Source organism: Callorhinus ursinus, unplaced genomic scaffold (genome assembly GCF_003265705.2).
Source record: "Callorhinus ursinus isolate GAN/ISIS: 27379988/994484 unplaced genomic scaffold, GSC_fseal_2.0 scaffold6, whole genome shotgun sequence".
In the NCBI taxonomy this organism is placed as follows: domain Eukaryota; kingdom Metazoa; phylum Chordata; class Mammalia; order Carnivora; family Otariidae; genus Callorhinus; species Callorhinus ursinus.
In genome coordinates, this window is record NW_027397068.1 from 17,968,748 (window position 1) to 17,991,735 (window position 22,988).

Genomic DNA, 22,988 nt, shown 5'->3' on the forward strand with positions numbered 1-22,988 from the left:
TCTGGTCCATAGCTTCTAAATTCAAGCTCAAAATACTTGGGGGTAATGGACACAGAGGTGTATCAAATTAATCCTGTGACTTTAAAAAAAAAGATTTTATTTATTTATTTGTTAGAGAGAAAGAGAGAGAGCACGAGCAGGGGGGGGCAGCTGGCAGAGGGAGGAGTGGACGCCCCGCTGAGCAGGGAGCCCGACGTCGGCTCGGTCCCAGAACCCCGGATCATGACCTGAGCCGAAGGCAGACACCTCACCAACTGAGCCACCCAGGCGTCCCTCCTGTGACTTTAAAAGAAATTTGGAAGGGCTGGGCCATACGTGTTCTCTGTTGTGGTACCCAGAGATTGAAAGGATAATGGCCAAGCCTGCCTCCATCCATGTCTGTGTCATGTTGTTAGTTTTGACCCTGTGCTCTCTGGTATGCACTTCATTCACTCCTTCATTTATTTCAAATTGTTATTGAGTGTCTGCCCTACCCAGTCATGTGCTATTGAGTCCTACTTTTGCCTGCTATGTGGCAGGTTCTGGGCAGTCAGAGTGGAAAGGACTGACGTGGCCCTGCTTTCATGGATCTTAGAGTCTGATGTGAAGCTTCCCACCTGCTACTCTTTCCCACCATGCTTGATTCCTTCCCAGTGGGGACTGACCTGTGCCAAATAATTCACTAATTTGGGGCATGTTGACATGATCTGGGTACGTTGAAAAATGAAATGCTTTTGTTTGAGCATTTCAACACGATGTAGAGTCCCTTACCCTTCCTCTCAGTGCTTTCTTCATTGTTAACTCTTGTTCATTGTCTGTACCCGCTAAACAGCTTTGCAAACCTTTGTCAGTCCATATGGTGCAGTCCAAGCCTCAAAGAAATCAGACTGTGAGTGGTCATTTAATCAGAAAATAATGTGAAGAGCATTATCATTTTTAACATTTGGAGCTTGGTAACTAGAATTAGAATAAAATGCTATGGCCTGAAAACGCTCATCCCCAAACAAAATTATAATTTTTCATTCTATTCCCAGCCTTCCTCAATTCAATTTCATATACGCATGAGGCATTACTATTTTTTTTCAGAAAGGTACTTTCTGGGCATCTTCATGGTATCCCATTTTATTTTTTTACTTCCCATTCCTTAACCTAATTAAACGTGTACCATTTCTCGATTTTCTTCCTGAAATATCTGGCATTCCCTCCCCACTACATACCATCTTTTCTATAAATGTAAGGAGGATATCTCCTCTTCCTTCTTATGGGTGTTAGGGAAGAGAATAAACTGTGGCTCCTTTGCATCCCAAATAGTGCTGTGCCTGGAGGGTGTTTTATCCTCTGAGGGCACCCAGCTGGACACTGAGCAATGCTCCTATTTCAGGGCCTTGGTGCTCGAAGCTGCCAGAGTGGATATTTAGTCATTCATCCTGATGTACATGCCGCTAATTCCTCAGTGAGGACGCATCCCAGGAGCTTGACTGGTGGCCTTGCCGTTGTTTGTCTGGGCTGTGTGCCTTTGCAAGATGCATGAAACATTCATTTCAGAGGGACTTTGCTTCAGCTAATCCTTAGCACTAGATCTGTGTGTTGTCAAGTAGCTGTGAGGGGCAGTAATTATCAGAAATTACAGGAGACCTAACTTGTATTCATGCGCCGCTGTTCCCATGAGTTAATCGGGTTTTTTTTTCCCTTTTTTTTTTAATGAGCACAACAGAACAACAAGGTGATTTATGAGATATGACATATTTATGTTCTCTGCTTCTAATTTTCACTGTGATTCATGTTGTTTCCAGACTGATACTTTGTTGTTGCTGCCATGGGAAGGAAAAAGTTGGCTGGAGAATATTACCTATGCATTGGTGGCCTGCAGTAATATTTGCTGCTACCTGGGTTATCAGGGATTTAAAAATAAAAGCCAACTATAAGCTATATATGAGGTAGAAACCCTGAGGCTAGGCATAGAAGTTCATCAATAATAATAATAGCAACAATAACAATTCTTTATAATCCCAGAGAGCTTTATATTTTAAAAGCATTTTTTCCATACATAATTTCATTTGAGTCTCTCATCAGCCTGTTAAAGTTGATAAACCAAATATTACCCAGATTTTAACAAGTCAGGAAACTGAAGCTCACAGAGGACAAGTGATTGACTCACTTCACAGTATATGTTCAACATAGGTCACACTGTATTCTCTTGAAATATGCCAGATCTCTAAGAAAACGGAAACTCGAAGTACCTGATATGTCTTCTCATACGTCAAAGAGGTTCTTTTAATCTATAATGAGTAATCCAGTAGTATACATTTCCGAATAAATGACCAATTTCCATTTTCACCTGTTGTGCGGCTTTGTGGGAAGTTGCAAACATGAGTCCAATAGAAGCAGTATGAGAAATTGTAGCTGAGGGTCTTTCTTTATCAGAGCCTAGAAAATTGGGGCTGTAGGTGGTTTGATGAGGAGAAGTGACTAGAGAATTCTCGCTGAGGCAGGAAGCCACCTTGCATTCCTTCGAGGCACAGGTGATGAAGTATGAAGCAGGAAGAGAAGGCCCATAATGGAGGACCACTTTAAAATCCCATCAAGGGATTTAAATCAGTTTGAAAGAGAACCTGGAGCACCATTATTTTTGCTGCAGCTGTATAGACTGTGTGGTGGGGAGTCTTCAGGCTGTTGGAAATTGGATAGCATGAATGGAAATGATTAATCATTATATTTTTATTTTATGAACAGCACATTGAAAATTTAGAAATATAGGTAGCAGAGATTGACAATGGGTGGTGGCCTAAATATGGGGCTTAAGAGAAAAGGAGAAAAAAAATTAATTTATTGGAATTGATAAATGTTAGTCTCTTTCCAGAAGAAAGGATTCTGTGGCCCATATCCTGCTTACCAGACTATTTCTATGGGAATCCTTATCAGGCCAAATGAGTGTCCAGTGGCCATGAAGACCATAGAGATTTCCTGTTCCTGGCATTCTAAGGGACAGGATCTAAAATTAACCATGGAGTGGCTCAGAGGCTCTGGAATTATTTATATTTGAAAGAGATGTAGATGCCTTGACATTGATTGTTGAATGCTGACATCCTTACCCGCTGCTTCTTCCACTCCTGCCTCCGGAACTTTTGCCCCACGTATAAATAAAGAACACCTCAACTTGACACATCTGGAGGAGAAAGGTGGCCATTCTAGAATAGATAACAGTCGTTGGCAGCATTCATAAAGATAATTCTCAGACTTCTTTTGTGCCCACGATACAGAGTCATATGTTCTCTAGGTTGAGGCCCTACTCCCTAGTCTGACCACTCCTTTATGACTTGCGGGGGCACGTTGGAGGAATGCAAACAGACTTCAGTGTTGTGGTAGACACAACATAACCAGGAAGAAAAATACTCTTAGAAAAAAAAAAAACAATTCTTGATGAATTCTAGAGCTAGATATAAAAAATTCTGGACATTGCTTCCCTTTGTCTAGGGGGAGTGTTACATGTCAGTGTCAGTAAGTGACACAGACATTACTTATGCTTCAAGAATAGAAGCTAAAAGGAGCCCTGCAAGCTAGAGGTGGAATACACACATCTTCTTTGTGTGTGTTCTTGTTGATGAGAAATGCCCACATGCTACCTCCTCTGACCACACAAGGAAATCAGGTAATTTGAAGGAGTGATGGATGGTGCTCTGAAGTTTAAACGTTTTAGAAGGACCTATCTTATTAACACTTTAAAACAAGTGAGTATAATATCATTAATTTTGATTAATTCATTTGCTCTTAATATAGCTTTTAATTTGTAATTCTATGTGAATTACAATGTAATTTGGCATTAATTATACTAAATTGACTATAAGTCAGCCAATCACAATGGGAAATTACTCACAGCTGAAAGTAAAACTGAACCTCTCCATCCAGAAAGGACAGCACTTCGTTAAGAGGCAAATACAGTTTAAGCATCCCTGTCTTTGGCTGTGAGAATGACATTGGACTTGTGGAGGACTGTGAGCGATTTCTTATTCTGCCCACTTCTGGGATTCACTCTTTGGAGTGAAGCCCAATTAAATAATAAACAAAGGGGTTGGTTTATCAGGTTTGCCAACTCCCCTAAAGAATCTTTTTGCCTTCCTCATTTCATGATTTCAAGATTTAGGCCACGTAGAGAGACTGTGTGGTACGTGAGAATGATCAGCTCCACACTTCTTGGGTTTGGGGGTTAGAACAGGCACTTACCCACGCTGACTTGCGTTTCGTCTTCATGCTCTGTGAACCAGCTAGGAAATCCTGTTTCAAATCCCCCGTGAGTTCAGTATCCCGAAGTCACTTCTCTTTGGTCAACACACAGACTGCCTTCTGAGCAGAGGAAGTCAGGCCTTAAAAAGCCAATACCATGGGGCACCTGGGTGGCTCAGTCAGTTAAGCATCTGCCTTTGGCTCGGGTCATGATCCTGGAGTTCCGGGATGAAGCCCCAGATCAGGTTCCCTGCTCAGCGGGGAGTCTGCTTCTCCCTTTGTCCCTCACCCTGCTTGTGTTCTCTCTCTCTCTCACTCTCTCTGTCTCTCTCTCTCAAATAAATAAACTCTTAAAAAAAAAAATAAAAAAGCCAATACCCCACTGGGAGAAGAACTATCCATCAGGCAATGATGGAGTATCTGCCACTGGGACAGCTTGCTGGAGATGCCTGTGTGCACACAGGAAGTAAAATGGCCACCAAAGAGGATGGGCCCTTGAAAAATACTTGTGATGGAACCCTTTGCCAGATAGCTTCCTTTGAGAGTTGTCTCTTAAATAACAATCAAATGAAAAACTTTGAGGTGCTGCAGAAAGAAAGTCATAGGACAGTCTGCAATACCCTGCCTGAAGTGTATTTCATGTAGGTAGAACTGTGGGAATTTTGCACATTCTGTGTACATTTGTGGTGACCCGTTGACTCATGAAAGAGGTCTAGATAAGAGGGAACAAATTTTGCTAAATATTGCATGGAAAATTTCAGGCTGTGTTTAATAACTCTTTACCTTGTTAATTATATACCCCTATGCCATTATTCCAAATCACAACCTAACAAAATTGCCTAAGTTTTAAGTAAAAAATTTGACTGGAGAGGTTAAAAACTACCCTGCATCTTGAGCCAGCAGCCACCCTGTCCCCCGTCTCTTCCACACACGCAGGTGGGGTTCATACCCTACACACATTCGCTGGTAGATACGCATACGGAAATTAGATGCATATTCATCTTTGCAGCTAAAAGGCTTTCCTTTGTGTTCAGGACTGTCCTGAATTCTAATACTCTCATAATTGGCTGGTTGATCTCAAGATTCAAGACAAAAAATAGAAGTTAGAAGCTTATTTTTGCCAGTCCAATGTGTGTTCCATTCGTCATTAAATTTTTAAAGGATGTTAATGTCTGTAGTTTGTTAACAATAACTGCTACATAGGGACGCCTGGGTGGCTCAGTTCGTTAAGCAGCTGCCTTCGGCTCAGGCCATGATCCCAGAGTTCTGCGACCGAGTCCCATGTCAGGCTCCCTGCTCAGCGGGGAGTCTGCTTCTCCTTCTCCATCTGCCCTTCCCCCCGCTCATCCTCTCTCTCTCTAATAAATAAATAAAATCTTAAAAAAAAAAAAGCCCAATAACTGCTATGTAAATGCAGTTTTACATTGTTTTGGTTTTCTCCAAATCGCTTTTAGGGCAAGTTTAGCCTAGCCTATCACAGAATTTCCTATTCCTTTTCCCCAAATCTTCTTTTGGATATCAGCATTAGGGTTGGTGTGTTCCAGTCCCTTTCCTACCCTTGTGGGTCCCAGCGCAGCTTCATGTTCTCCGCCAAAAATAGCCCGTATTGGACCCATATCCTCTGATGGGTGAGTGCTTGTGAGCCTTTAACGTGGTGTGGTGTTCCTCTAGGCCAGGAAGGATTTGGGCCAGAGGAACTGGTACCGAAGCAAACAGAGCAGTGGGTTGAAAGAAAAACATTTCCAGCGTATTTCTGCCCTTGGTTTTATCTTCTCATCATTTAGAATGCCAGCGGAATAAATGGGTCTGTTAATCAAACAGCACTGAGAGGTTAGGTCATTGGAAGCTTTTTAGTCATTTTGTGCTTTTCAAGAGTGAATTTGTTAGAATTATGCTGAATACCCACTTAAAGCCTCAGCTGATAACCCTACCTGTGTTTTATAACTCTGCACTGTCAGAACTCATAATAAGTCAAACATTCTTTCAGTGGTGCTCATAAGGGAGGGAAAAAAAAACCCCACAAATTTAAGAGTAATTTCAGATTGTAAATGAAAAGGAGAGGCACGACTGTTCATTTGCACCAATCATGCCTTCCTTTCATCCGCCCTGATTAGGCCTGGTGCGGTTTCATCAGACCCCTCCATCACTGAGCTGTCACTCCAGCCGTCTGTTGATTGAAAACAATCAAGGCTCTGATGGCACAATTATTCTGACCCTTTAACTAGAGGCTGCTGTGATAATGAAAGGTTGATTATGATAGTTTGTGCCTCTTTCAGTTTGCCAAGAAGGTTAATTTGGGCATCAGACGGATGTTTAATGGGCGCTTGCTGGCTACACTGAGGTAAACGAGAACGTGCAGTCTTGGATATTGCACGGATATAGTCTGGCTGTCAATCATTGTCATCTGGAGTTTGTGCCTCACACTCTGGAAATCACATTTTATTTTTTCCTTGGGATTTAATTTATTCTGTGCCCTGAGGAAGTGCTTTCACTCAGTGACCTTCACAGCAGCTTTCTCTGCCTTTTTTTTTTCTTTTTTTTTCAAATGGAGCTCAAAGGCAAAACACATCTAGAAGAGCATTTTTCTTTCATTTTCACTTAAAAATGGAAACTAAAAATCCACCCTTATCACTGCTTTCCAATAGAGCAAATGTTTCCATTCCGATTGTGCGGTGGGTAAGTATGAACGACAGGGATACTTGGGCCAGTTTGCTAATGCAGCAGATAGCTCACACAGAGCTTCTGCACTGCTTCTGAACTAACCAGCCAACCCAGGAAATTCAAATGGGCCCGTTTATGGAAGTGAAGCTTCTGTTCTCCTGACACTTCCCTCACTCGCGTGTCTCCCAACGATGTGTCCAATTCCTGTTTCCAGGTGCAGCATCTTCCTCCTTTTGCCTCCTTCTTGGGAGGCCTGGGGGACAGGGAGAGGCAGGGAGACAGAGATGTGTCTGTAGTAGTAAGGAGGTTATTAGGAGTTGCAACTATCAATTTGTATCAAGTCTGCACCTTAACTTATTGCTGTTGGAAGCATAGGTGGCCACCTCATACTGCTGGTGTTAACAGTATGTGGCTCACTACACTCCTCTTTGCTTCATACCATTTAAAAAGAAAAATAGAGGAAAATAAAAATAAAGAAAAACCGTCATTACTGTCTCCCAGCTACGCACAGTGGTCTCCTGGATTAGACACCTGAGAGCAAACCTCATTGTTCTGCTTTTGCATTTGTGTTGTCTTCAGTTTCTTTCCCCACAGTGAGTGTTCAGCAGCATATTTTTACCTAGTCTTGGACATTTTTCTCACATGTGAAGTCAATTGTAAAACAATTAAGTCTATAGATGTTAAGATGACAGCATCATAATGATTATAATTTCACTTCAAGTATTCTATTTCACATTATTTATTTCTTGTGTGTGTGTGTGTGTGTTTTTTTTTAAGTAAGCTGTTCGTTTTTGAATGGTAAAGAGAGCCATTAGGTGATAATTCAGTCTCACCTGAAGAGGCTCCAAAAATGGATTAAGTCATTGAATTCAGTTACTGTCTTAATGCAGTCCTTATTTAAGCAACAGTGCTATTTAAAATGTTTATTTAAAAAGAAATAATCACTTCTCAGCCTTTTGGCTAAGATCAAGTGTAAAAAGAAATGACAATAGGATTGGGAGTATACACACACACACACACACACACGGTCTCACCAGATTCTTTGCTACACTGGATCATAAGTGATTAGTTTTGTTTGGCTCTATGGACAGCACAGATAAAATAGCCCTCAGGGATGCTTAGTAAAATTATCGATTATTTATGTCTTGTTTTGTTGAAGTGATGGGAAGTTAAAAGGTAATTAGGGGAGAAATGTCAAATCAGTCAATAGTTTCTGATATTTAAAAAAGTAGGATGAGGTTCAGTTTTGATACCAATTTATGGTCTCTGTGACAACGAGTGATTTTATTTTGTAGATTCACTATGTTTGCAAATTCATGGGACTTGAGCAAAGACTATTTGTTCTTAAAGGAAGTGTATAGCTCATTATTTCAATTTGCTTTTGGGTGAAGCCTGACTGAGTTTCTATGTTCCCTAATCTGTTGGTCCTTATATCTAACCGTGGAAAATGAATGTCTCAGGCTGCTTTTCCTATGTCCTCATGAGCCCTCCACCGCATGCCCACCACTGTGCCCTCACACCGGCTTAGTACACCAATGTCGTATCCCCCAGCAGTGGTGTCCCCCTGAGAAGGTCCTGCGGGGTGCTCACACTTCATATCCTGGCCTGTGCTGGTGTTTCTTCTGCTCCTGGGCTGGGCCTGGGCATTGCCTGAAGTTTCGCTTTCCTCTTTCAATTCCTCCAACTCCACCTTCAAAGTTCCCCTTGCTCTTCAAACTCCTTATTTCTTCCAACCTTATAAAGATGTCTCCGATCTGTGATTTCTCCAGGTTGCAGTCTCTCAATTCCCACTGTTTCTTGTCCAGCAACACTTAACAGGTGTCCTGTTGGGTGCCAGGCACTGGGGCTGAGACAGAGCCTTCTCTCAGGGTAGCCCTTGAAATGGCTACCACCTTATACTCATTCCCTCATCCTTTGTAGTCCCTTTATTGCTCACGAGCCTTCTGAGATTGTCAAGCCACTGAGTCTGTTTTTCCCACACATCCGTCTTCCTTACATGACTATAATAGATTGGTTCTCTAAGCTACTTCCCCTGGCCAAAGAATATAGGAAAATTGTGCTGGAAAATGTATCTTCTTTGGCAAAAATATTACTTGTGTATTACACTCGGAGTTGTTGCAAGGGGTGAATAGAGGATTCACTGTTCCCACAGATCCCTCATTTCATCCTAGTTGCTAGAGACTGCAGTGTGAAATATTCTGTATAAACATCAGTAGCCAAGCTGATATTCACATAGTGAAGGTGGTCAGTGGTGAGCATCCCGTTTTTGTGTATTCTCTGCAGCTCCCTGAGAATATAGGCTCTGGCTCCCCAACCCCAGCACATCAGCTCCATTCCCTTGATAGCAGAGTCTGCCCCCAACAATGTTTAGTCATACACTTCAGTTAGGGGGTTCCCCACTGCAATCACTGAGCTCTGTAGCTCTAAATTACTATTTAAAGTGACCGTTGAGGATAATGTTATTTTTATTTGGAGGCTGCCAGGTTTAAACCTTAAATGCAGCTTAGATACTTTGGGGACATCTAAATCCATCATAGTAACTTTTGTTTGAGGGATTTGACCATCTCCGTATCAGTGACTTGGGGCAGCTGCTTGAGCCTGTGAGGTCCTTTTGGTCATTAAAGGTTTAATTTCAGGCAGGGAGTATGTGTGCCAGTGAACCTGCTATTGGTTCATTATTATTGAATCAGTTCATAAAGAAATATTATTCAAAGGCTTGATGCTCTCAGGATGCTCCAGGGCATGTTTACAAATTAAACAGCTTTTTTTTTAAACCATAAAATTTATATACAGGTACCGGCAATATTTAAAACACCCATGAGGGAGATGGCAACATTAGAAGATGGTTTTTGCTTGTGTCTGAAAATCTGCTTACAATAGACAGAATTTGTAGGATTACAAATCTGCAGGATTTTTCTTCCTCTAATTCCAATATTCCATGTGTATACTTTTAGGGATATGTTAAGACACTTGAGGTCAAGAGTAAGCCTTGAGTTTTATGGTATTAATAGAGCTTGGAAGTGAATGGCAAATTAGAATGTATGTATGTGAACAAATTGAATCTTCTTTTTCACTAAGTAAGTAAGTTCCTGGCACATAATGGACACTCAACAAGAAATTGAGGAATGGATGAATTAAAAAAAAAAAAAAACTAAAAGAAAAGATTCATGGTTATATCATTTGCCTCAGAGCAACAAAACAAGAAGAAAAGTAATCAGCTCAATCAATCATTATTTTAGTTGTCTCAAGCCTGATAGCTTAGTTTATATATTTTTTTCCTTGCCACCCAGTGAACTGAGTTGAGATTTGAGGGGACTTATGGACATGAATTCAAGTATTTTTATTGAGAGACTGAAGCCAACTGAAGAAAGTGAATATACACTGAGTGTTATGCAGAAACAACTGGGTTTAGTCTATATCTCACTTTTCTTTCTCCCTCCTCCCTTCCTTCCTTCCTTTTTTTCTTCCATTCATTCGTTCTTCTCTGACTTGGGGTTTAACAAAGCCACAGGCCTTAAATTACTGAGGCTCATCATAAAGGCTAGTTCATAATCTGCAACAGATTATCTGTCATACTTTTATTCTCACTTTACAATATGTGAAGTATTTAACACTGTGTAGTACATTTCTTCTCAACACAGAAATTTCTCCAAATTCGGACCAATATTGCACAATATTGTGTTCTATAAAAATAGTCTGAATGGACTGCCTTTATCATGAATTCAAAAGGATAATTGAATTGAGGATTAGTTCCATCTCTTGGTGGCACCTTGCCATCATATTAATTCTGTATATGGTCTAAATATCATAGTTTGCCAAGCACTGTCACGTTATCTCTTTCAGTCCTCTGGAGACCCCTGTGATATAACTAATATCATCCTTGTTTTACGGATGCTGAAGCTGAGGCTCAGTATTGCTAGTGTTTTCCATACATGCCCAAATAAGTTAAGTTGCAGAAACAGGTCTTCTACATCAAGCCCAGCCTCCTGTTTTACTGGATCACATTTACCTCTCTGGGCACATACCAATTAGTGGTAGAAGAAAGCATTACGTTTCTCTGGTCATTTCAGCTAACTTCACCCTGATAATCCATCCTCATTGCATACAATAGTTGGGAAATAACTGGCACCTAGTCCCTGTTGCCAATGGGATATGGCAGGGTTTTATTCTGTCGACCAAGTTGGCTTTCCTTCATTTTCCAGTGTTGTTCTAACAATATAAGCTTAATATCTCACTGACCACATGCAAAGTCCCTTTGATATTCAGAAGGACATCATATATAAATATGTAGACATTAAGATTTTACTTATTTTATTATCAGTCCAGCATCAAGTAAATACTCTGATGCCATCAAGGATTAGGGAAATGAGTATTATTTTTTGTCTCAGAGACCAGTATCAGATCACTGGAGGGCAAGTATAAGAAATGATTTCTAATTGTTCCTGTATTTTGCTAATGTTTGAGGAGACCAAGAGTAGGTTCCATTTTCCCTGCACATCATTTGTACAGGTGATGTTGGTGTTCTTTATTTCCCTGTGGGATATTTCTCCCATCTATTTCCCTGCCCTAGATATGGGGATGGTATATCAAGACAGTCCTCAAGTAAAAATGTATGTGACTAGTTTGCAAAATACTTGCATTGACATATAAAATCTCATTCTGAGATTTTACTTATTTATTTTTAAATATTTTATTTATTTATTTGAGAGAGAGAGAGGGAGAGAGCATGAGCGAGAGGGAGAGGCAGAGGGAGAGGGAGAAGCAGACTCCTGGCTGAGCAGGGAGCCCGATGTGGGGCTTGATCCCAGGATCCTGGAACCATGACCTGAGCCCAAGGCAGATGCTTCACCGACTGAGTCACCCAGTCACATTCTGAGATTTTAAATACATAGTACCTTGAAGCAGTTGTCTTACAAATTTGAAATGTGTGTTCTTTGTCTGAGATTGTTTTATTTTTACAAGAGACGGTAACTATTAAGTGAGATACTACGCTCTGAACAAAGTTGTTTCCAGGGAGAAAAAGACCGTGATGTAACCTGATTGTCTGCATGTGGGCCTAGGTGCACACACACCTTCACTTTCATGTATATATTTTGGAAGTATAGAATTATAGATCAAAAAAATCACTTTGTTTTTCTAAAAAGAGATTTATAAAAACTATGTGTGCTATGGAAATCTGGGGCGTGGAATCTAGACCTGGTGACTAATTTGGTTGCCTCTCCCACCTATAGGAAGTTTGGAGGATTCTGTTTTAAAATACTACTGTTGGTGGATCTGTAGGTGATACATATCCTCCAGGTAGAAGAGACTCTCATCAACTCGCTTATTTTCCAGATGAGAAGCCAAATGACTGGTCCATTGTCAGCCATACTTGTCCTGTTCTTGTTATTACGTTTTCAAAGATCAGCTCAAACTGGTGGCCAGTTCTCACAGGTGGAAAGGACATCACAGTATCCTAACTTCATCTCTTTTCCTACATTTATTTTCTCTTCATTTTGATATACAACCCTTATAAAATCCTTGTGACAAATACTCTTGTGTTCTAAGACTGAACCAAAGGACAACTCAGGTCACTTTTTATTTGCTGTCCTAAATACCTGGAACTTACATGTGACAGGCCTCAGGGTGGCTTCTGTTGTGATTCCTCCCTTCCTATGTGCTTTACTCTATAGGAAGGAGACACTCTTGGTCTCAAGGGCTCTTGCTTTTGATGCTCTGTGGTATGTATTTTGTAAAAATATATATAAAGATGATTATCAGGCACAATTTTTTCTGTTTTTTCCATTTTTCATTTCCAAATAATTTCAAACTTAAAGGAATTTGCAAGAATAAGAATAGTACAAATAACACCCATATGATTTGCCGATTTCTTCAACAAACTACCTCATTTGCTTTATCGTGTTCTCTGTCTCTGTATCTATCTCTCTTTATACGTGTGTGTGTGTGTGTGTGTGTGTGTGTGTGTGTGTACACACATATCAAGACAGAAAGATAGAGGAGGGAGAAAGGGCGTGGGATGGGGGAGAGAAAGACCACGAGAGCTTTTTCTGAGCCATTTGAGAGTAAGCTGTATACATCATATATATTTTTTAAAACCCTTAAAAACCCTCATAACTATTCCTCTTTTTGGTAATCTTTAGTAAAAGCCAAAAGATTTATACAATTTGAAGAGAAACCAGAGTATTACCAGGTACACGTCTTATGCTGAAGATGAAAATAAGAGCATTTGTTAGTCTCCAACTTCATAAAGTTTTAAATGAACAATGAAATAATATGTGTTATTATCATATGTACTAAGCTGAATATTCTCTTTATAATATGCCAGGAATTTTTTCTGACAATATGTGAACCTGGGGCCTCATCAGATTTGATTCTATTGAAATATACTTCTTAGAGGAAAAAACAGCCTATGTGTCTTATATAAGTCTGTAGTCAGCTATAATGGTTAATGTGCAACCTCCTTTAAAAAATCTGTTTTACAAGAAAAATGTTGACACAGCTTTAATTATAGCACTCAAGTGAGCACTGTTATAATTTTTAATATTCCTCCATGGTAACATTTTCATTGTTCTCGTAGAGAAAAATGCCCTGGTCCCATGTCCCTCGTTGCTGGTGCATTAGGATTTTATGGGAATGTTGTCTTTTCGAACAGAAATTTTTCATTTGGTCTCAAAGAAGAGAATAGGGCCACAAAATTTGGTGCATTTATTTATTAACATGAACTTTCCTCTCTCTGGCAGTCATTATTCTGTTTAATATGTCACTATTTGGACTTCACATGACTCATGTTAACAAAGTGAGCTTCTATGTAGTTTAACATGCTCTCAACACCTGCTCCCTCAGACTAGGGAAACTGTCCACACCTATGATCTAAAGAAATTGTACGTAATATTGAAAGGTTATCTTGCTCAAGTTTTATGTTTATGTTTATTAGGATTTAAGGCATTATAAAATAATGTATAAATACTGTACTTTAATATATAGTAGTCAATGCACCATCCCTGTGAAGACATGGATTGGAAGATGGAGAACTTGCTCCATACTCCGCTTAGAGAGGAAACACTGTCCATGCATTGTCACTCAGTGTATTAAAAGATGCTTCCATGGCTTCCCACCCCTTGTTGACCAAGCACTCTTGAACCCGCCTGCTCTTTGGCGGAGGTTCAGGAATGTCAGTTGGTTATTGATTTGCGCCTGTGCCCTTCCTTTGTCCCTTTCTGAATTTGCAGAAGTATGGAATTTCTGTGGCCTCTCGGGCACTGAGGGGAGGCTGGTGCCCTGGCTTATCTCAGTGGGATGACAGGACTGGCAAGGATATAGACGCTTGTGCCTTCACAGGGTGGGCTCCTGCAAAAGGGGGGCTCAGTTTACCCCTTTAGCCAAGCTGTCTCGCCAAAATTTTAAACAGGAGAATGATTATACTTGCCCTTGCCCTCTTGGGCAGAATAAGGCTGTGGGCAAAAATATCAGTCCTTGCTTACTTAGCTCTGGCTTGCAAGTGCTGTGATAAGAACATCCCTTTTCAGTGAAAAAGAATATTTGTGAATCAAGACAAAGAAATAGTTATTGCTTTTGGACAATGTGGTAGGGTTTTATCTTTTGTTAGTGTTGTTTAAAAAGATTTGATCTCTCATCTGATGAGAAATGCCTCTGTAAAGGGCACTTTTATATATATTTGCAAGACATAAAGGCACTTGTATGGAAGAGTGCACTGATGTGTGTTCTTGGATTTGGGATGACTTTAGAAATCATATATTTTCCAGGAAATCTGTGAGTGTAAGATTTCTTATTTGACATGACTTGGGGGTCATGTTGAGTAGTACACATACATATGGACATACATATACAAGCAGAGTAAGACTTCAAAAACTGCTGTTTCTTTCAAAGGATAAGGAATTTTAGATTTCAAAATAGCCACTTCTGTCTGAGCGTGAGCAATGAAGGAATTTGGATCACAACTTCAGGATTTGCAATATTAGGAATGTAATGTTTGTTCATATAACTGATATATTTCTGAAACACATGAGTAAATTATATATTTTAATTGAATTAGAGCAAAATTTCTAGAATTTTGGATTATATACTATGATATTTAGGATTGTATCTATGTCATATATTCTACTCCATAGAATGATAACCAGTTGAGATACACTGAGATAACTAAAGGGAAACGATTATCTCTTCTATATATTTTTGAGCCAGGTTTAGTTAACAAGGAATGACCTAGAATTAAAATATATATTCCCATAAAAAGTACAACAGTAATTCAAACCTCAAAGGATGTCTTTTACCCTAAATACTTGTTCTTTAATTACACACTCTTTAAGAGCATTAAAAGCATTTTTAAGAAGCATTAAATATATGCTTTTTATGTTGAAGTAATCCATAAATGAGGCTTATTGCAAAATATTGTCCACCTATCTTCAAGCAAAACATACTTTAAAAACAGACTTTGTTTTTCTAATTTAGAGTATATGGAAGTTATGTTTGGTCTTAATTACATTTGCCTGGGTTCCGTCTTAAAATAGTTACTGATGGAAAAATAACAATAATGTGATACAATAGAAAAACACATTGTATAATTTAAAAACTGGGTTTTTTAAAGTTTTTCTTCAGCTTTAATTTTTATTTATTTATTTGTTTATTTTTATTATTTATTTATTTAGAGTTTCAAGTTTTTATTTAAATTCCAGCGAGTTAACATACAGTGTAATATTAGTTTCTAGTGTAGAATTTAGTGATTCGTCACTTACAAACAACACCCGGTGCTCATCACAAGTGCCCTCCTTAATCCCCATCACCGATTTAACCCATCTTCCCCGCCCACCTCCCCTCCAGCAGCCCTCCGTTTGTTCTCTATAGTTAAGAGTCTGAAAAACTGGGGTTTTAGTTCCAGCTTTTCTGCTAATGGGTTGCATGGCTTGAGGTAAGAGAGATAACTTGTCTAGATTTTATTTCCGTTCGTAAAATTGAGAAGCTTGAAACAAATGGACTCTATAACGTTTTTTTCTTGCCCTACTATTTTATTATTTATTCGAGGCTTAAAAGACTATGATATTCATTGCATTGCCAAGAATCTGAGGTAGAGGTGGTTGACACCAACCATGTGAAAGAGTAAAACAAGGGTCTTATATGCATAAGTTCAGTATGCTGTGTGCTGCCGTGTGACATTCTGAGAGCTTATAAGGGCTTTATAGGAAAGCCACAAAGATGAGATGACAGGAAACCGAAAACTGGGATAGGTAGACAAATATAGAAAGGAATTGATACTGTTTGTTCAAGAGGAATATGAGAAATAGCCTAAGAACAGTTGGAAATAATTTTCCCTTTATGCAACAAATATTCATAGCCTACTGTGTGCAGCCACTGTTCTTATCAAGGATCTGAGGATGAGATGAATTGAAGTTGGAATAAGCTGTAGCAAATGCTCCTTTTAGGAAGGAACAATTCTTCGTCAGGGTCAGATGAACTAGATTGGGTCAGGCAAGGTGCCTGGGAGATCTCCTGTAGTCTTTAGAGATGATAGTCCCTTGTATTTCAGATGGTTTAGGAAACATCTTGCCCAATGGTACCCTTTGTGTGTCTTCCCAAATGGAATCCTTAATTTCTTTTCCACTCTTGCTGGCTTTGTCACCAAAAAAGGGGGAGATAAGACTTCTGCTAATTGCTCCATCTTTCTCCCAATTAAAATATGCTAGAGCTTAGAGTGATGGGGATAGCAGTATGCCAGGATAAGTAAGATAGAGTGGGATTTCAGGGGCGCCTGGGTGGCTCAGTCGGTTAAGCATCTGCCTTCAGCTCAGGTCATGGTCCCAGGGTCCCGGGATGGAGCCCCATGTCAGGCTCCCTGCTCACTGGGGAGTCTGCTTCTCCCTCTCTCTCTCCCTCTGTGCTCTCTCTCTCTCAAATAAATAAATAAAATCTTATAAAAAAAAAAAGAATAGGATTTCACCCTTCCCTGACTTACGCTTTCTCAATGCAGTGTCATTAAAAACCACCAGTTCCCAGAATAATTGTTTCCAAACAATTATTAATTATTCCAAACAATAAAAGCACCAAAATACACTACAAAGCTAACTGTGATCTTTAGGTTCCATGATGCCCCAGTGATGAATCAGCCTTCTGCTTACAGTATTCTCTAAACCCCTTAAATGTGCCCCAGGATTTCCTCTACCACCTTGCCCTCAATTCAGCATGGCTTTGTGGGGTCCACAGTGTAGAAGTGATTTTGAGGTAGTTCATTGTTTTGAAATTTCTTTGCCATTTCTTTCATTTTTTGGATAAATAAAAGTTATCCATTCTTTCAGTGGTTTTCTCTCTTACGTTTTTACGAAAGTAAAAACAGTACAATAACTTTTTTTCAAGTTTTTATTGAAATTCCAGTTAGCTAGCATACAGTGTAATACTAGTTTCAGGTGTACAATGCAGTGATTCAACAATTCCGTACAATACCCGGTGTTCATTGCAACAAGTGCGCTCCTTAATCCCCATCACCTATTTTCCCCATCCCCCCACCCACCTCCCCTCCGGTAACCATCAGTTTGTTCTCTATAGTTAAGAGTCTGTTTCTTGGTTTGTCTGTCTCTCTTTTCTTTTCCCTTTTGCTCTTTTGTTTTGTTTCTGAAATTCCACTTATGAGTGAAATCGTATGGTATTTGTCTTTCTCACTGACTTATTTCACTTAGCATAATACTCTCTGGCTCCATCCATGTCGTTGTACTCTTTAACATTTATTTGTTATTGTGAAAGCAGAACTACACAGAGTGTTTATATGACTCATGATATGCTATTGGAACCAGCTGTTGATTCATAGACCTTATAGAACCAAGGTCTCAAAATATGCCGTTTTACCCATAGTAAGATCTCACCCGTATCCACTATATAGGAAATATACTATTTTACCTTTAATACTAAGCCTTAAGTGTCCTATATTTTTACTACAGCATCCTACTTAGACTTCATTTGATTTAAGCCTAGTTTTGAAACCGCAGACTTTATTCTAATAAGACAGCGATTTACTGTTTCATGATTAGGAATCTGTCTAGAACCTTCTGACTCAAAGTGTGGCCCATGGACCAGCAGCATATGCATCATCTTTATTTTTTTTTTAAGATTTTATTTATTTATTTGACAGAGAGAGACAGTGAGAGCAGGAACACAAGCAGGGGGAGTGGGAGAGGGAGAAGCAGGCTTCCTGCTGAGCAGGGAGCCCGATATGGGACTCGATCCCAGGACTCTGGGATCATGACCTGAGCCGAAGGCAGACGCTTAACAACTGAGCCACCCAGGCGCCCTGCATCATCTTTAGATTGTTAGAAATGCAAACTCCCTATCTTTCTCTCCCTACTTACTGAGTCAGAATCTGCATCTTGACCAGAAACCCCAGTTAATTTGTGCGCATGTTAGGTTTGGGAAGCACTGGATTTAAATCTATAAATCACACTAATTCTAGCTGAGATTGCTTTGAGGTTGGTGGCAGAACAGTTGTAAATTACATTTACCTTCGATCTGGAGAAAAGATAAACCCAACAACTGTTAATGACTTGCATAGTCTGAAAATACTTAAAGTGATAAAAGTGTGCAAATTATATGAAATCTGCAAGAAATTAGAAATACTGGCAAGAAATAAGATAAAAATTATCCCAGAGAACATGAACTAAATGTGTGTGCACAAAGTATTCTGCAATGCATAGTATTGGGGAAATTGAACGTGGAAAACATCATGATAGATGTGACATAGGCCTAATAGTAGACCGAAAGTCAGAAATTAATCAGTGATAGATCACAGTGGTCACTTTCCATTGCCTGTTTGATTTGTTAGAGATTTTCTTAAAGGCAGAACCTAGTTGTGGCCCATGTGCTTTTCATGCAGTAAGTGCCACTGTTTGCCAGAAAAACAAAAATAAACTGGAGAGTGTTAAGAGATGGGCTAGAAGATTGATTATGACATAGGAAGAACTGATTTATGAGGAAAGAGAAAAATAATTAAATGGGCAGCACTATGCTATAAGAAGAGGCTATGGAGACATGGATATTTATCTGATGTTTCTCTTATAATGTTTCCTGTAGTATCCATATGAAAGATGCAGAAATATTAGGATGTAAGGATGCTGAGAAATTTGTTACAGGGCAAAGCAATATCAGCTGGAACTACTCAATTAAATTAGGAGCAATATCGAAGATTAAGTTTCAGAAAATTTTACCTGCTGCATGAGAAATGACCTTGAATGGGATGACTTTATCCCTGGGAACTTTTGAAAGCTCTGTGGGCAAAGAATGGAAGATCATTTGTTAAATTGTTGAATTATCTCCCCAGGGAAATAATTGGAACCCCATCCCTTGAAATTTCTAAAATTAGGGTGGATAAAAACCAGGATGTTGCCTATGGGAACTCTCTACTTCTGGCAGAAACCTGGTGATTGATGAGTGACGTTTTTCTTCTCCAATATCTTTGATTATTGCTCATGGTCACCATACACAGAAACATTTTTTCATCAGGTGGGTATCCTATTTAATTTTTTTTTAAATGCTAGTTTCTAGAAAAACAGTTGGAGTGTGACGCTCAGCTGCTGTCCACGGTGTCTGCCTCCTTGGCAATGTGGTAGGCTTACCTGGCATTCTTTTTTCATTTCTCTTCACTACGTAATTCATTAAGAGATGCAATTTAGTATATATGGGAAATGAATTCATTTCCTGCATTCTCTTCATTCAGAAAGCTAAAAAGAAAAGCCCCAAATATGCCTTGCCTTTTGGAGCCATTTGTCAAATGAATACAGAAACTCTGTATGAAACTCAAATGAAATCATCTAGTGCTTCAGAGAGTTTTATGATCCTTTTTATCCAGATGAAAACCCAGCTCATGTTTGCCTGGGAGTAATGGTCCAAGAGCACTACATTGCCTTCTCCCTCCCTCTGTAGACTTTTCACCTAATGATCTATATTAGCTGAAAAGGGGAGCTCAGAACCCCAACTCCATTGGTCACAAATAAAACACAACACAATTATTTAATATTCTAATTATTACTTTACCTTTTCATGCTAGTTCCTTCACATCCACATTTATATTGTCTAGGAGATCTAGCTTAATATAGGCGCTGCTAAAGATAATTTATATCGAATATGTTGACTGGAGATATTAGATATACTTCATGTTGGTATGTAGGAAGGTTTGCGCCAAACTTAAATATTAAGTCACATTAATTAAACACTTAAATTACGTGCACCGTAACATGAATTGGTTTTTTGTTGATGGTATTTTCTAAATCATTGTACAATTTTATTATTCATGACTTTGTGCTCCTGCTTTAGTTTTTAGAAATTCTATTTGTCTTTAGCCCAGAGTTGTTTCTCCTTTCCTTCTTGAGAGAGGTCTAAACCTAAACAAAAAGGTTAAGATTACAACCTGCTATTTTGTCCCTAATACAAAGATCATCTCCTCTGTATCCTGTTTTTGTGAAAATGGCTCTAACAAATCGCCAGCATCTTACATGTGCAAACAACAACTGTCTTGAAGATGAAAACTCACTGGGAAATAAAAATAAAATTGATGGGTTACAATCTTTCTTTTTCTTCTCTTGCTTCCTGACTGATGGACCTACCAGAGGGGCAGGGAAAAAAAGTCCTTTTTCTTTCTAAATCGTTCTACTAGTGTCATATTGATTCTCTCTCAACTACACCCCGTGGTCTCAGATGATCACATATTTTCTTACGTTCCTTGTATTGATACAGCACCGTGGCTCATGGGTTGACATGCGTTGCTTGTACTGGGGCGACACTGCTCATCGTTGATATTCCTGGGGTGTACCAAGCCTCCTTGGCATGAAACAAGGGAACAGGTTGTTTCACAACAGTACTCTCATTCTTTGAAAAGTGATCATTGTTCACTCCAAGTGCTACCTTAAGTCTCTGTCAGCGTTGCTTAACATTGCTCTTGACCTCTACAATGATACTTGAGTTCGTTGGTGTCTCTGCGGATGCAGGAGGAAAAGATTCCTCAGCTGAGTATCAAGATACTCTACTGTTACACTATTTGTGAGAAAGAAAGATGTATTATAAGGCATCTGAGAGAATACAAGGTGACCTGCCCGCACACCGTTGCTTTGGCTCTCTTTCTTACCTTTGTATTCTGTCATTCCTCCTCCCTCTGTTTCAGCTAGCCGTGAGGTGGTTGGAACACAACTGCCATTACCAGTACATGGATGAGCTCCTGCAGTATATCCGCTTCGGCCTGATGGATGTGGATACTCTGCATACAGTTGCCCTGTCCCACCCCCTCGTCCAGGCAAGTGAAACTGCAACCGCTCTTGTCAATGAGGCCCTGGAATACCACCAGAGCATCTATGCGCAGCCCGTTTGGCAAACTCGCAGGACCAAACCGCGGTTCCAGTCAGACACTCTGTATATCATTGGCGGGAAAAAGCGTGAGGTCTGTAAAGTCAAGGAACTTCGGTACTTCAATCCCGTTGACCAGGAGAATGCTCTCATAGCTGCCATTGCCAACTGGAGTGAGCTGGCTCCCATGCCCGTGGGAAGGAGCCACCATTGTGTGGCAGTCATGGGGGACTTTCTGTTTGTAGCGGGCGGAGAAGTTGAGCATGCTAGTGGCCGGACGTGTGCCGTGAGGACTGCCTGTCGCTATGACCCCCGTAGTAATTCCTGGGCCGAGATAGCACCCATGAAAAACTGCCGGGAGCATTTTGTGCTGGGTGCCATGGATGAATACCTCTATGCGGCTGGGGGTAGAAATGAACTGCGCCAGGTTCTGCCTACAGTTGAGCGATATTGCCCCAAGAAGAACAAATGGACTTTTGTGCAGTCCTTTGACCGATCCCTTTCATGTCATGCTGGATATGTGGCTGATGGTCTTCTTTGGATATCAGGTAGAACATGCCTCATAATGTTGGATTTATCAAAAAAACACTTTCGCTGTGGTGTAAATTTAAAAGTCAAGCTTTGGTAGTGGTGGCCATGTATAATTGAACCACTGAACCAAGGATGCCATGTTAGCTAATTAACATTCATTTATTGGGCACCAGCTCTATAGAGAGCAATGTTAATTGGAAGTGATTAACCTCTCGACTAACATAACATAATAAAATTTAAAAAATAAAAAAAAAAATTAAAAAAAGGAAGTAATTGACCTTTCTGTGACTTTCTGGGTGATTAAAGTATAAGGTGGAAATTAATGGCCCATCACATCCTTTTTCTATACCAAACCTTCTGTTGTTTAGATTGTCAGTTTTTGATACTCATGGATTGTTTTACATACCTTGTGGTTTATCCAGGTTCTTCGCTTTTTTTTTTTTTTTTTTAAATCATCCTGGGCTGCTTGACTAGGAGACATTTCATCAAAGACAGGGCAGGCAAAGTAAGAACCCAGGAAATCCATTTTGATGGGTATAGCAATGGATATATATATCCAGGTAGGAGCCGTGCTATTCATGGAAGGAAGGGATTTAAGTTATTGGCTAAAATAATGTTCTTGTATTATCTGTGGATTGTAGTTATACCCGACAACCTAACTTCCTTATTCTTGCTTACTCTCCCATTCTTACTGATTATTTGGGGGTACTTATTATTTTAGTTTTCATTTTCTTCGTTTTTTTTAAAAGCCTTTTGATTATGAAAAAAGAGGCTAGTATAATGAACTCTGTGTACCCATGACCCAATTTCAGCAGTATTCCACTCATTGCCAGTCTTCTTTCATCCACACCACACACTGTTGTACACCCCTCATGGCTGCCTTTTCACGGGTACAGAAGAAGTCTCTGAGGCAGAAGTTATCAACATCACCTTATCAACCTGTATTTTCTAATCCAATTCTTCAAAAGACCTAAACTGTCCTTTGGAAGGGTTGCCTATTGGGGAAGAAAGTTCCATCTTCTCAGTTGGAGGACACTCATTTTATAACCCAGATGGCACTTGTTGAATTTCCATGTCAAGGACAAAGAAAAATAGGAAAATCAGATAATTTAAATACTAAGAGTAATTTTGAGATGTTTGTACTTAGAAGACACAATAACTTTTTTTTTTTAAAGTCTCTATGTCTTAATCCCTTTCATGTATTTCACCCATCCCCCTACCTACCTCCCCACTGGCAAGCACCAGTGTAGTGTGTTCTCTGTATT

General features: G+C 39.7%; 1 protein-coding gene and 1 pseudogene across 19 annotated transcripts in view; one reads left to right on the forward strand and one right to left on the reverse strand.

The window, feature by feature from the left end:
• The window catches only part of KLHL32 (kelch like family member 32), a 248,095-nt gene that overhangs the window by 157,352 nt on the left and 67,755 nt on the right, over window positions 1-22,988 (forward strand). For 7 of the 19 annotated variants that reach the window (XM_025862890.2, XM_073893671.1, XM_073893675.1 and 4 more), the window contains one exon: window positions 21,014-21,740. The exons of 4 other annotated variants lie outside the window; for them this stretch is intronic. In XM_025862890.2, the coding sequence (XP_025718675.1) occupies window positions 21,014-21,740 (727 nt within the window). Of the gene's footprint in view, window positions 1-19,224; window positions 19,360-21,013; window positions 21,968-22,988 lie in introns of those variants that run through there. 8 more of the 19 variants (XM_073893677.1, XM_073893676.1, XM_073893681.1 and 5 more) reach the window with 6 other exon arrangements.
• Window positions 12,958-13,045, reverse strand: LOC112819500 (U5 spliceosomal RNA; annotated as a pseudogene).